Source organism: Rattus norvegicus, chromosome 2 (assembly GCF_021556685.1).
Source record: "Rattus norvegicus strain SHRSP/BbbUtx chromosome 2, alternate assembly SHRSP_T2T, whole genome shotgun sequence".
Lineage (NCBI taxonomy): Eukaryota > Metazoa > Chordata > Mammalia > Rodentia > Muridae > Rattus > Rattus norvegicus.
Genome location: NC_141535.1, coordinates 182,890,216 through 182,904,500, shown reverse-complemented (window position 1 = coordinate 182,904,500; position 14,285 = coordinate 182,890,216). Strand labels below are relative to the sequence as shown.

Below are 14,285 nucleotides of genomic sequence, written 5' to 3'. Positions count from 1 at the left end.
ATATACGTGATAGAAGAAAGCCACCATCAGAGGTTTGGGGCTCTGCTTTATGCCCACCATATAAGAGTTCTTCCACCTGCCCTCCATTTTGTGAACACTCATACTTCTGACAAGTTCAGATCCCTTCTCTGATGATGTTTGTGTAAGGAATTAATGTAAGACCAGCACAAGCTTAAATAATAGCTTTGCAGAAAATTCCCTTCATTTATGGAAGATTCACCACAGTTCACTGGTCATGGCTACTCATATTCCCATCTGGACTAACTCTGGAATTAATTTAATTAATTTAATTAATTTAAGTCCAAAACTAGTTGGCATACATAACCTTTAATTTTTTTTCATAAGTTGAAGTACATACAGCTGGTTCAAATAGTGTCTCGCTAGAAAAACACGCCTTTAATCTGAGTGCTGAGTCAGAAAGTTACCTACCTTTAATCCAAATTTTGGGAGTACAGGACTGGGCCACACCTTCTGATGTAGGCCTATATAAGCACTTGGAAGAAGGAAGCCTTCTGTCTTTGCCTGAGTGCTTTCATCTTACTAGCAGCCCATTCCCTCACCAGCATTAGAGCCCACTTCAGAATTCTTTTATATATTGAAGAAGAAGACCTGATACTTCAAACATTGTTGACTGGGTAAGTACTGGCTTTAGCCATTGTTAGGTAGCTGGACCTCACCCTTAGATTTTTCTCATATATATCCAGTTTCTATTCATACAGATAAACTTATTCTGTACATTCTCTAGAGGCCTCTGACTAACATAACAAATTTGAAATCAGAACGTAGAACATTTTTGAAACCCATTGATAGGTCGACATTACATCTGTTTTGTTTTATGAAAAGATTGCCAGGATATGTTTGTTAGAACTAGGTGTGGTGTGGGTAGGAGGGTTGCACTTTCAGGTCCATCCTGAAGTATTCTTTCCCCCAGGGTTACCAGCCATTGTATAGAATGTAGTTTATTATATGGTTTTGATGTAGTTTATTTTTAGTATAGATAGTATAGATAGATGATAAATCAGTAGATACATGGATATAGAAATATATATATATATATATATATATATATATATATATATATATGCACTTAGTATAGTTACAGTGTAGAATCAAGGTTATTTAGAGCATAGGAAGGGAAGTCGGGTAGGGAAGAGAAGAGAGTAGAGGCTGAAAAAGAAGACATACATTTAGAGAGACTGTGTGAGTCAGAGAGGGAGGAAGACAAAAAGAGAGAGAAATGGAGATAGAGTTGTTGGCCAGGAACACATGGAGAAAGAAGAGGAATGGGGAAAGGGGGAGAGAGATAGAGAAAGGGGTTAAAGCATCAGGGAGAGTAGGAGTAAGAGAATAAGGGAGTAGGAAGGAGCAAGCAGCCTTACCTTGTCTTAGGCAATATGAGACATTTAACTCTCTTGTATCCTCAGTTTGACAGCATTGTAGGGTGATACAGACAGCAGCAAGGCAATGGAGCACTGTTTCTTAGTGGTTATCATACCACAATCTAGGCAGACTTGTCACTGTGTCTATTTCTTCTCAGAGATCTTGGTGGGTGGGGGTGGGGCAGTTGCAACATCTATGGATGGGATTCTCTGTCCTAATAACTTTAAACATGTAAGGTTATATTCAGCAGATTTCCAAAAAGATTGATAGTGAATATCTATTAAGCATATGAGTTATGCAATCATTAATGCTCTTTAAATTTTTACTGCTGCAAATCATTAAATTAATATTAAATAAAGATTTACCAAATCAGGATAGAAATTAGCGATTCAAAGAGTATTCTAATGTAAGGAGGCAATGTTTATGTAACTGCCTATAGCAAATATGGTAGATGACCACTGGCCTGTCATTAACTATGACGACACTGAAGCTACAACCAGTCATATGGTCTGCATTAGCTAAATGGTGCTGAAACAATAGCATAGGAAATCCTTATCTACCAACAACAAAGATGGCAGTCACTCAGCGGACTGCCCTCAATGAAGATGTTGCTGAAGCTACACCCCTCTCTGAAGGAAAGCCATAGGTTTTTTGTATCTTGAAATTGTCATAAATGGATGTGTATGAGCAAAAAAACCATAAAAAGAGAAAAACACAGAGATAAATGGGCATGTTTTCTTTGAGGGACAAGTGGTCTTTCCTTTCCCTGTAGTCATTCATCCTCTATTGCTGAATGAAGAGGGTTTGACTTGTTCATGGAACAGCTCAGCTGTCACATCTGGTTTAGACCTGCTGAAGACTTTCTAGTGTTTTTATAGTAAAAATAACTACTATTATTTGCATTTTTTGTCATCTCTGGAAGCTTCTAGACACTAAGTCTATTCTAGGCCTAGAAAAAAAATTTAGCCTGTGATACTTATAGGTGAATAAGTCACTCCTTTTTAGTTTTTTCTGAGGTCTGGATGGGTAGTTTAAAACTCTTCTCCATTGTACCTGATTCAATCTGAATTATTTCAGGATTTCCTGAGCTGCTCTTCCTTGCCTCATACTAACTTTCACCAACTATTGTATTCTTCTGGCTACTTTCTTGTTCTCTGAATCCTTCTGTCTTTCCCTGTGTCTCCATTTCTCTCTCTTCAACCTGTCTCCGAAAAACTCTCCTGGAAAAACTGCCTCACCTCTTACATTTCTCTCTGTACTGGTTTCTTTTTCTTCATTATTTATTTTATTTATTTACATCCCAAATGTAAATAAATATATTTGGGATGTAAATTCCAGTTTATCCTTGAAGAGTTCTTCACCACCCCCTTGCTCCAAATAACAGACAGGAGACTATCTGACAAAACTCATAGCAGGGTCTTTATTTTGTTTTCTAGCTCAGACACCCCCACCCCTCCCAACACCCCAATGCACCACAATCATGAAACATCATTTTGCTTGTGAAGGAGTACCTAACATCCGCCTTTTTAGACTTCCTGTGGACTTAAGTAACCTAAAAAACTGGAGAGGATGGTTTTTAACAGTTTTTGGCTTAAGTTGAAGTAGATATATCCAGTTCATCTACAGACTCTTTTGGTAGAAAAACACACCTTTAATCTGATTCTTGAGTCTGGAAAACATGTACCATTAATCCAAATCTTAAGTCTAGAAGACACACCATTAATTGGGCCCCACTTCTCTTGCAGGCCTATAAAAGTACATAGAAGAAGGATGCTGTGAGTCTGCCTGCTTGCTCTCACTTTACTAGCAAGCTTATTTCTATACTGACATCTGAACCTATTTCTGCAGGATTCTGTTGAATTCTGAAGAGGATCTGAGACTTCAAATCTTGTGGAATAAGTAAGTATTGACATTAGCCAACTTTATATTAGTTTGACTTCTGCCTACAGATTTTTCTCATACATCCAGTTTCTATTTATATAGAGAAATTTATTCTTTATGTTTATTACACGCCCCTGATTAGTACAACAGAGTTGAAATGGTAGTGTTTATCCATTTCCAAACAGTTCAAAAGTTGGATAGAATAGTCAAACCTAGTTACTATTGACCTAATATTCAATAAAGATACACAGGGTCATACAGAGCCATGGTAGTTTTGGTGGGGGTAGTGGAGAATGAGAGAGACATAAAAAAACAAAGACAGAGATATACAGACACAATCAAATGAGGAGAGAGAGACAGAGACAGAGACAGAGAGACAGAGAGACAGAGAGAGAGAGAGAGAGAGAGAGAGAGAGAGAGAGATTTAACAGTCATAGTGGGTCTGTTTTATGTTTGGTAGAACAAGTATGGAAACCTACAGATCCTGCTTAGAAATAGACATTTTCAAGAATATGAAAGGGGCAATTTAACAGAAATTGAAAATAAAAACGAAAGGCTATCTATAATTGTATCTTGCAGAATAAAGAGTAAATTCTATTACTTCTTTCAGATCAACCTTAATCTCCAAACTACCTCCAGAAGATATGTCAGGGGACCTGGAAGACAAGCTCTGCGGCTACACACATATCAGTGTTCAGAAATTCTGCTACAAGTGGACCATTAGCAACTTTTCATTTTGTATGGATGGAATTTGGGAAACTATTACAAGCCCAGTGTTCTCATTAGAGGCCAATGAAGAAGTGCAATGGTGTTTGACATTATATCCAAACGGTGTTGATGAAGAAAGCAAAGATTACCTGTCTGTTTGCCTGGGTTTGCACAGTTGTCCAAAGAGCCCAGTTTTGGCAAAGTTCCAGTGCTGGATCTTAAATGCCCAAGGAGAGAAACATCAAATTACAGAGATCCCAAATGTTATAAGGTTTCTTCCAAATGAACAATGGGCATTGAGGAAGTTCATCCTTCGAGATTTCCTCCTCTCTCATAGGCATTGGTTTCTCCCTGAAGACCAGCTCATCCTGTGTTGCAAGGTGTCCATAGGAGGACCCCCCTTTAGCAGGCCTGGACATAACATGACACCTGCAATCAAGGATCCAACACAGATGTTGGCTAATGACATAGGAGAGCTGTGGGAAAATTCCCTCTTCACAGACTGCACCCTTGTTGTAGATGGGCAGGAATTCAGGGCTCACAAAGTCATCCTAGCAGCTCGCTCTCCAGTTTTCAGAGCCATGTTTGAACATGAAATGCAGGAGCGCCTAACAAACCGCATTGAGATCCATGACCTTCACCTGCAAGTCTTTAAGGAAATGATGGCCTTCATTTACACAGGGAAGGCACCACACCTCCACAGCCACTCAATGGCCACTGGTTTGTTGGCAACTGCTGATAAGTATGATCTGCAGGACTTGAAGGTCATTTGTGAGGATTCCCTGTGCAGGAACCTCTCTGTGAAGAATGCTGTACCAACTCTGATCCTGGCTGACCTCCACAGCACAGAGCACCTGAAGACTAAGGCCATGGATTTCATTATACTTCATGCTTCTGAAGTCTCTGAGACCTTGGAGTGGAAGTCAATGGTGGGGTCACATCCCCACTTGGTGGAGGAAGCATTTCGCACCCTAGCTTCTGTACATTGTTTTTCCTTGGAGCCCTCACTCAAACGCCAAAAGATATTTTAGGAGCTTGTCAGTTATGGCCTGAACCTGGCTGCTAACAGCTATAACAAGTGTTTTTAACAATGACTTCTGTTTAGATTACAGTTTGACTGGAACACTTACAGTGAATCTGGGGCAAGGTAGCATGGTGGCTATGGATTTCATAGAGCAGTAATATTTCAAAACGGCGTGTAGGGTAAGTGCAGCACTAGGGTCTTGGACACTCTACCTGACACCTATCCTGTTGATGTTGTTTTATTCTTGTCTGATGTCTTGGACCTGGAATTTATGTGGCCTAAAGCAGATCCTATCTGACTTTCTTTGGAGAAACCTGTTTACATTGGACTGAGCAGAATAGATGAACTAACTTAAATGTATTAACTGATGTGTAAAGTTTTCCACCTAATTCATGTGTAGTATCTATCTGCAAATAAAAATTCTTTCAACTTTACTGTATTTATCCTCTTTATTGATAGTTGCCTTATTGTTTCAATTAAGATTTCAACTCTTGTCTTCAATCCATTTAAGAGAATGAGCAACCTTGACTGACCTTTGCTTTTGTACAGTTACTTTGAGTTTCTCCCCATTTAAGTTGATATTGATATGGGGTTCTTCTATATTACCATTATTATATTTAGCCATATCATCTGTGTGCCGATCTCTGGAGAACTTTTATCATTAAGGGATCGCTTCTTAAAGACCATGTACTGATGCAGTTTAATGATCATGTTTTTTGATTTTGTTTGTTCGCTTTTGTTTTGCTTTTTTTTCTTTCAGTTAATCTATGTGGTCAATTAAATTTTATAGATTTTTGTATATTGAACCACCATTACTCACCTTGAGACAAACCCTACTTTTTGTGAATGATATTTTTCATGTATTCTTGCAATTATTTAATGATTATGTTTGCATGAGTCCATAAGGGAAATTGATGTGTGTTTTAGATATCACTGTAACTGTAGTCTGTCATAAAATAGAGTGGGAAATATTCCTTCTCTTTTTATTTTGTGAAATGATTTGAGGAGTATATGCCATGACGCCTCTTAGTATAGTAGATGAAAATTATGGACCTGGGCATTTTCTGATGGGGAGACTTTTAATGACTGCTGCTATACTTTGATGCCTTTGATTTGGTGCACAGATAGTGAGAATTTAAATGGCAGCTTAGGCGTTTTTACTTTGATGAGTTTTAGTGCCCTTACCTAATATGAGTTCAACACACATTCATGCTATACTGCCCAAAGGGATTGACTGTGCTATGACCTTACTCCTCTAGTCTTCTGAACACACAGATGTACAGGAGAGACAGTTTGTGTCCTATGTACCATTAACCAGTAATAACCTTTATAATTGTAAGTCGTAGATCCCCTCCCTCCATTTTCGAAAAGACCCTCAGATCCCCCTAGGTCTTTTAGATTCAATCATGTTGACTCATAATCCCACCTGGGATGACTGTCAACAACAGTTCCAGGTTCTTTTCACAGATGAAGAAAGTGAGAGAATTGTCAGAGAAGCTTGGAAATTGGTTCCAGAGGTAAATGGTCTGCCCACACAAGTCCAGGCAAATATTGATACAGCCTTAACTTTGACCATACCCAACTGGGATTTTAAGGCTGTTGAAGATAGGGAGAGTATATGTGTCTACTACCAGATTCTGTTGGATGAGCCTCAGGGAAGCTTCAATCAAGTTGGCCTATAAATTTACCTATGGTAACAGGTGAAATAATGAGAGCTCTACAGAATATTTAAAAAGAACTGTTTGAATCCCATAAGATTTATATTCTCTCAGACCCAGAAATGAGAGAAAATTATCAGTGGGAAGCTTGGCTTCTTTTTTTAACAAACAGACCCTGATATCTGTCAGGAACTTCAGTGCCTGGATTGTTTTGCTGGTAAGCAACGTCCTATAACTTTATATAGGAAGAACTCTATGACTGAGAGCCTCGTGGCTCAGCTTCATTCCATGCCCTGTGTAATCTTAAAGGAGGAGGGGAAAGCCAGATAGTTTTTTGTGGGCACAGGGCCCAAAATTCTGTCTTGAAAAAAGCACTGATGCAAATTTCAAAAAAAAAAAAAAAAAAACCATGGGTACAGGGGCAACAGCCACCACGACCTATCCAGGTCTAGCCAAAGAAAGATAGATTTTGGAATAATTCGGATTCATTTATGGTTATTTCTGAATGCCCATACTCCCAGATGGAAAACATTCCTTCACCAAAGAGGAGCACAGTTCCATTTTGACCCAGAGGGAGTGAAAGTGCTGGATAATATGTTTCCATTTGTGATGGTTTCAGAATGCTTGGCCCAGGAGTGTCACTATTAGAAAGCAGGGCCTTGTTGGAGGAAGTGCATCAGTGTGGGGGCAGGCTTGGAGGAACTTGTTTTAGCTGACTGAGGATGCTGAGTGTGTTCCTGGCTTCCTTTGGGTAAAGATGTAGAACTCAGCTCTTCCTGCACCATGCCTGCCTGGATATTGTGACACTGCGATGCTCCCTCATTGATGATAATGGACTGAATCTTGGAAACTGTAAGCCAGCTCCAAATAATTGTCATTTATAAAGCTTACATTGGTCATGGTGTCTGTTTACAGCAATATAACCCTAACTAGAATAGAAGTTGGTACCCGGAGCCAGGTATTGCTGTGATAGGCCTGACCAAGCTTTCGTTTGGGGGGAATATAGATTTGGAGACTTTGGATTAGGAAATCCATATAATGTTTTAAATGGGGCTTAATGGACCATCTTAGTAGAAATGGAGTAGACTTTGTTACTGAGAGTAATTTGAATTGCGCAGGCCTTGCCCAAGGGGTTTAGAGGAGAAGAATTTCTGTAGGATGCTTTTGTGGTATTTTGGTGAAGAATGTGGCCACTTTTTGCCCTTGTCTGAAGTGTCTATCTGAGGTTGAAGTGAAGAGATTTAGATTAATTTCCTTGAAAAAGAAAGACTCAAAACAGCCTACTGTAAGTTCTTCTGTACAGTTACTAAAATTAACTCTTATGAAGAGCATTTTAATGAGAAAAGGAAGTTTAAAAAGGAGGAAGCAAATTATGTGATTCGAGTATTAAAGGGACAGCAGGAAGTGAAATGGAGCTGAATCCTGTGTTCAAAGATATTAAATTAAATTAAGGAAGTAATGACCTTGGGGCAAGTTCCCACCCAGTTAAGTTAGCACCAGGCAACTTAGTACAAACCTTTAATCCTAGAAGGGAAAGACAAGCAAAGCTCCGATTTCAATGCCAGACTAGAACAGAGCAAATTCTAGGTGAGACAAAGCTTAAATCACGTGTGGTGGTACACACCTTTAATCCCACGAGACTGGCATACAGATGTCTAAATTCATGGTCAATCTACAGAGCAATATCCTGGACAGCCAACTTTAGACAGTGAAGGATTTAGAAAAGAGGAAGCTAGTGATGTTGTAATAGAACAAGGGGGCCATGTTCCAATTCCTGCAAGCAGGAGAACTAAGCAGCTTTAACCATGTGTCTTTGGCTTTCTATTTAAGAGGAGAAGAAGACAATTGACACTGAAGAAATAAGGTTGGATAGTTTCATAGACTTGAAAAACAAAGGTGTAAAAGCAAGGTTTCGAGAACTATATCTGGTGGTCAGGATGCCTATGACAAACTTGTGACCTTTCTGAGAGATACATCTGATGTCAGGATGCCAAGTGATATGATATAGTTTTGGTGATCAAGATATTGAGTCAAGAATGACCAGGCCTCACTGACCAAGGCCAAGCTAATTAGGACAAAACAAAAACAATTGTTCTTGGAAAGACTCCCTACCCCTCCCTGTGGTAAATTCTGAGAACATTCCCAAGAGGTTATCCTGACCCTGCCCGAACACCCAGTTCACCCCCTGCCAAGGGATGTGCCAACTTCGCCCATTCCCAGTGATACACCAAGGTCAGTTGTAGCACTGGATGAGGAAAATATCTAACTGAGGCAAGAACTGCCCCTTGAGCAGGCCAGCCAATACCTGACAAGATCCTTTGTCCTGTGTATGAGTAGTGAGAATAAGCCAGCTAACAATGTTGCTGAAGTCTGCCTTCTGTAATGAATAAAAGTTGTGTGCTTTTTGGATTTGGTATTGCCTCTCCCTGTGGGGATGAGCAACCCCACATATGTGGATTAAAAACCTTATACCCTTAGGCTATTGCATTGGTCACTTTGTCAATCTGTGCTCTATGGGTGGTGCACTATGGGGTCTTACAACATTTTGGTGCATTGGCCAGTAATCATGCTCCCCCATATCACAATTGGCGAAGAGAACAGAGGTCAGCTCCAGCAAATTTGTCCTCTTGGGTTGCATTCCTGTGGTAAGGCAACTTTGGTGTCTTACAAAAAAAGAAGAGTACAAATTGTTCCCTTTCCAGTCACATCTCTAAGTCTTCTTTACATTCAGTGGATCCTTCAAAAATTCCTTGAGGTTTGGGCAAAAAAGGATCCCAATAGGACTTGCCCATCATACGACCTCAGTTCTAGTCCAGTTGAAGCCAGAGGCTACCCCAGTCTGAATCAGGAAAGTCCCAATGTCCAATGAAGCTAGAACAGGAATTCACATGTCAATGCTGAATTGGAGACAGGTTAGTAGTCCACATAAGACCCGCTACTGGAGCTAAGCCAGCTGGGTAAACAAGTGTGTGCTAAGAAAGCCCAGTCCTGTCAGCTTGTGGTCACTTAACTGTGGTACATCCTAAAAGGGAGTCAACACATATTGTCATATGCCCAGATGCAAATCATCATGAACCAAGTATGGGAATTTCTGGGATCTGTCAGGCTTTGTAAACTTATTTCAGTATTTATTGTGATAGCCAAACTGCCAGAGGTCAAGCTGGCTTACACACCCTCTGTCTCAAACATGTTTCAGGAATGTCAAGCCCACTTACACTCTGGGAGAACCCTAGCCAGTTAGCTGTTCTTATCAGCACATCTGCTCTTTGCTGTGTAGTGTTACAGGAACCAAAAGAACAATGGGAGAGTGGTGACTCTAGTAAAATTGATCTTGGGCCTTGGGTGGCCTTCCCCCTTGCATGTCTGTATAAGCTACTACCCGAAAATAAAATTTTAGAGCTTGATTAGGCAATAGACTGGCTCTCTTTCTTTGTGCTTCCTGTCCTCCATTCTTTGATTCCCTCCCAGGTATCTGATGAAGACCCCAGGTCCAGGCATCTGGCACCCAGATATAGAGTTTGGGTACAGGGATCTGGATGAATGTTGCTTGCCCACGGATGCCCTCCTCTCATAGGATCGACACTTCCCCAAGGACATGAGAGAAGATCTGCACTATGATTGCAGCAGCTGTCCACTGTTAGTCTGATCTGATTATGGTAAGACTGAGTAATGCAACATTGGGACAGGCACTGAGCAAATATGGCATATTTTAAAATGCTCTCAAGGTATCACTCAAGGCACGAGGAACTCGGGTTAGGAAAAAAGATCTTGCTAAATTCTTTATATTCATTGATGATGCTTGTCCTTGGTTTCCCCAAGAGGGAACTACAGGTGAAAAGATGTGGGCCAGAGTGAGTGAATGTCTAAAAGATTTTTATAGAACATCTGGCCCAGAAAAGTTCCCTGTTCCAGCCTTTTCCTACTGGAACTTGATTAATGAATTACCTAGAGGTTATAAGACATTGCCAGATATTCAACAGAAACTTAATGAGGTTTTAAAAAGATGTCCTACAGTGCCTTGTGGAGTTCCTTCAATCTGTGAATCTCTCTCCATTGTCATTCCAGACCAGGGCCCTCCTGGTCTGCATACTGAGTCCCAGCAGGCATCTGCAAAGGTCCCTACCCTTAAACTTTTCCCTGCCTTGACTAAGTTAAGAGCTCCAGTCCACAGCAAGCCTGAAGAGGTTCCTCCCCCAAAGGATTTGTTATTCCTAGAAGAAAAGAATGCTCCACCCTTGCATGTTAGCTGCCCAAGTATACCCCCCATATGTCAATACTTCCCCATTTTGTGCTTCTGTTTTTCAATTTGACTCAGATATTGCCAAGGCCACTGAAAACACTAAAACAAAACTTTACAGGGAGGTATCCTTCTTTAAAGATTTACAATTAAAAAAGAGGGAATATCTTACTCTATTGAAGGAATTGTGGGCTTCGGATCTTGAGTTAACCTGGTTGCTTCCCAAGTGAGCCCCTCTTAAAATTAAGACAAAGGAAAATGCTAAAACTGAAACAAAGAATAAAAATCCCCCAAACTCTTCAAGCATTCCTAGTTACACAGATTAAAATACCCCTTCACGCCCAAGGAAGGCCAGAGAAGACAATGCTTCTGATCAGGGAGGGAACCCCATCAGGAGGGAATCCCCCTTGGATGAAAAAGCCTCAGATGATGAGTATGAGGTTTCAGGAGATGCTGACAGGGAAAAGGAAGAGGTTAGTCATCAACAATATTGCTGCCTCTAGCTTAAACACATAAAATAATTAAGTTGGCATCCCGGTTTACTTTATCCATGATTGAAACCTTGAGTGACTTATGCCTTACACCTAATGATTGGTATCTTGTGGCATGGGCCACCTTGTCAGGGGGTGACTATGTTCTCTGGAAAACTGAATTTGTTGAAAATTGTAGAGAAACAGCAATCCACAATTCTGAAACCAAAAACCTCCAAAACTAAGACCAAGGATAAACTTTTAGGTTACAGCCCTATGACACCCATGAAAGGTAGGCTAAGTTTCCTCAGAGTCTCTTAGCTTTGATACAAAACCCCAGTCTTAATGCTTGGGAACCATTTCCCCTTAAGGAGCTGGCAACTCTCTCACTGTCTAAGATATGACAGGGTTTCAACCAACCCTATAGCAGTTTCATCAGCTCTCTCACAGATGAGGCTGAAAGGCTCAAAGTCTAACAAGAGGAAAGTGAAAGCAAATTCATTAAACATCTTGCTTTCGAAAATGCAAACCCCACTTGTCAAGTTACCATATGGCCCCATTGTAGTGGCCAGTACATTTTGGGTTATCTCAAACTCTGTGCAGGCATCATTTCAGCTCATAATATCAGCTTAGCCATCGTAGACACCCTTAAAATACTTTACCCAGGACAGTCTCCCAAAGACTTGCTTGAATTGCAAACATCCAGACCATTTCTTCAGAGAATGCAAGGGCCCCAGAGGCTGAATTCATGCCTTCCTGCTTCCTGTGTTCTCAATGCAAAAAAGGCAGGCATGGGACTTCTGAGAGCCACTCTGAAATGAATGCTTAGTGTAACAACCTGCCTCCATGGCAGAGGAACTCCCGGGGTGGGGGGGCAGACCCTGCCCTGAAATGAAGAGAAATCCCTGGGGCTAATCCTTGGGTCCCCCAAGAAGGATAGCTTAGCCCGAGAAATATTAAAAAGTGATGAAATCCAAGGAAAGGATCCCTCTTTCCCTTTCTCTTTACTGGTTAAAAAAAGGGTCATTCTCTATCAAGACTTGCCTGAAATGGTTCTCCAGAACTGAAGAGGATTCAATTTGCTCCTTCTTCAGCAAGGGCGGGGGTATGTGCAGCCCTTAAAGAAGAATGTTGCTTCTACACCAACTATACCAGGGTAGTCAGAGATAGTATGGCTAAGGTTAGAGAAAGCTTGGAACTAAGAAAGAAACAGAAAAAAGAAGAGGGCCGGTTTCGGAGCTGTTTTCCTCCTCTCTCTGACTTACCCTCCTGTTCCTTATTTTGGGGTCACTGGTTGGTTCCTTCCTGCTCCTGGATTTTGGTCCTTGGTCCTTTAACTGGCTCACAGGCTTTATCAAAAAAACAATTGATTCCCTGGTATCCAAACTCCTACAGGTTCATTACCAAAAGCTTGATTTGGCTGGCAGAGGCCTGACTGGGCACTATGATGATCTGCCTCCTTTAGGAGCTAAATAAAATTCAGATTTGTGCTTGCCTGTATTGGTGTGGATACCTGCAAGGGGAGGACTCTATTATGCATTTCTGAGTCCCTGAGAACTAAACCTGATTGCAGAGAGGTTGGTGTAAATCTCTTTCTTGGTCAGTTTTCACAGATATCACTTCTGTTGAGATCACCAAGGCAAATGTTCCTGTCCTTCCCAACAAAGTAACTGAAACTGCACAAAGTGCTCAGAGGATCATGTCAATGCTAACCCACTCTGGTCTGTGCCAGATCCTAATAATTCATTTATCCCTGGATGCTTACTGGCCTGATAAAAAGTGATGCTGGGAGCCAAGCCTGCTTACAAAAGCTCTGTCTCAGGAATGGTTAAGGAATGTCAAGCCCACTTACCCTCTGAGAACCCTAGCCAGTTATCTGTCCTTAACAGCATACCTGCAATTTGTGTTTAGGTTACAGGAACCAACAGAACAATGGGAGGGTAGTGATGGTAGTGAAATTGGTCTTGGGCCCTGAGTGACCTTCTCCCTTGCTTGTCTTTATAAGCCACTGCCTGGAAATAAAATTCAATGTCTTGATCAGACAATAGACTTGCTCTCCTTCTTTGTGCCTCCTATTCCCCATTCTTTTGCCCCCTCCCAGGGGCAGGTCTCTGCTAAACCCCTGCAATAAGGGCACCAAAACACTAAATGAGCCTATCAACTTTTCAAGAAGTCAAACCACTATATGAAGCCACCAAGACATCAAGAAGGTGAGATAGAATAGGCCCCTGAGATAGACATGGTTTTTAAACCCTTGAAAACAGCCTTTTGGAGATATTGGAACCAGCCATTCTGGCTATACACAAACCTTCCCACCTATACATAGGTGAAAGAAAAGGGATAGCCAAGGAGGAACTCACCCAATTGTTGAGCCCAGGGAAAAGTGCAGGGAGTTGTATATGTAAGAAGCTGAGCCTGAAACATTATTTCACACTCACTTGTTATATATGAATGTAACAAAGAAAGTAATTATCCAAGGAATGTTATTTGAATACAGAAACACATGATCAGAAAACACTTGTGTAAATACTTATATGCATATATTAAATATTGTCAGAGCAGCCTTCTTCCAGAACTTTCTCAGACTAGATGAATTTAAATATAATTTAAATACATCACTGTAGATTATATCTGGAAAAAATGAAAGCAAAGCAGAATTCCATATGCAGAATCAGGACAAACTAAGAACAGGACTCAGAATATCCTTTCACCATATTGGCTTCTATACCTGTGAGCTGACATCTAACAAGAATAAACAGGAATTGTACCTGGAGCTTAACTGGTCCCACAGCTTCCTGCACCCAAATCTCATGGGGAGAGAGCTGAAGCCCCAGAGACATGAATAATCCTGAGACCTCAATGGAGACAACTATTTCTGCACACATTCCTGAAACAAGGGCAATCTGCCTACTGCCCTATGTGTCCCC

At 40.9% G+C, this 14,285-nt stretch overlaps 1 protein-coding gene across 1 annotated transcript; it reads left to right on the top strand.

The window, feature by feature from the left end:
- Positions 1–3,905: 3,905 nt before the first annotated feature.
- On the top strand, positions 3,906–5,000 carry LOC120101038 (TD and POZ domain-containing protein 2-like). The gene has a single exon (XM_087643891.1). It carries the CDS (start codon positions 3,906–3,908, stop codon positions 4,998–5,000), a length of 1,095 nt encoding a protein of 364 aa, XP_087500017.1.
- Positions 5,001–14,285: the final 9,285 nt, after the last annotated feature.

Excerpts from the sequence above, each read along its gene's own strand:
- LOC120101038 (XM_087643891.1), top strand. The coding sequence starts at position 3,906 with ATGTCAGGGGACCTGGAAGACAAGCTCTGCGGCTACACACATATCAGT.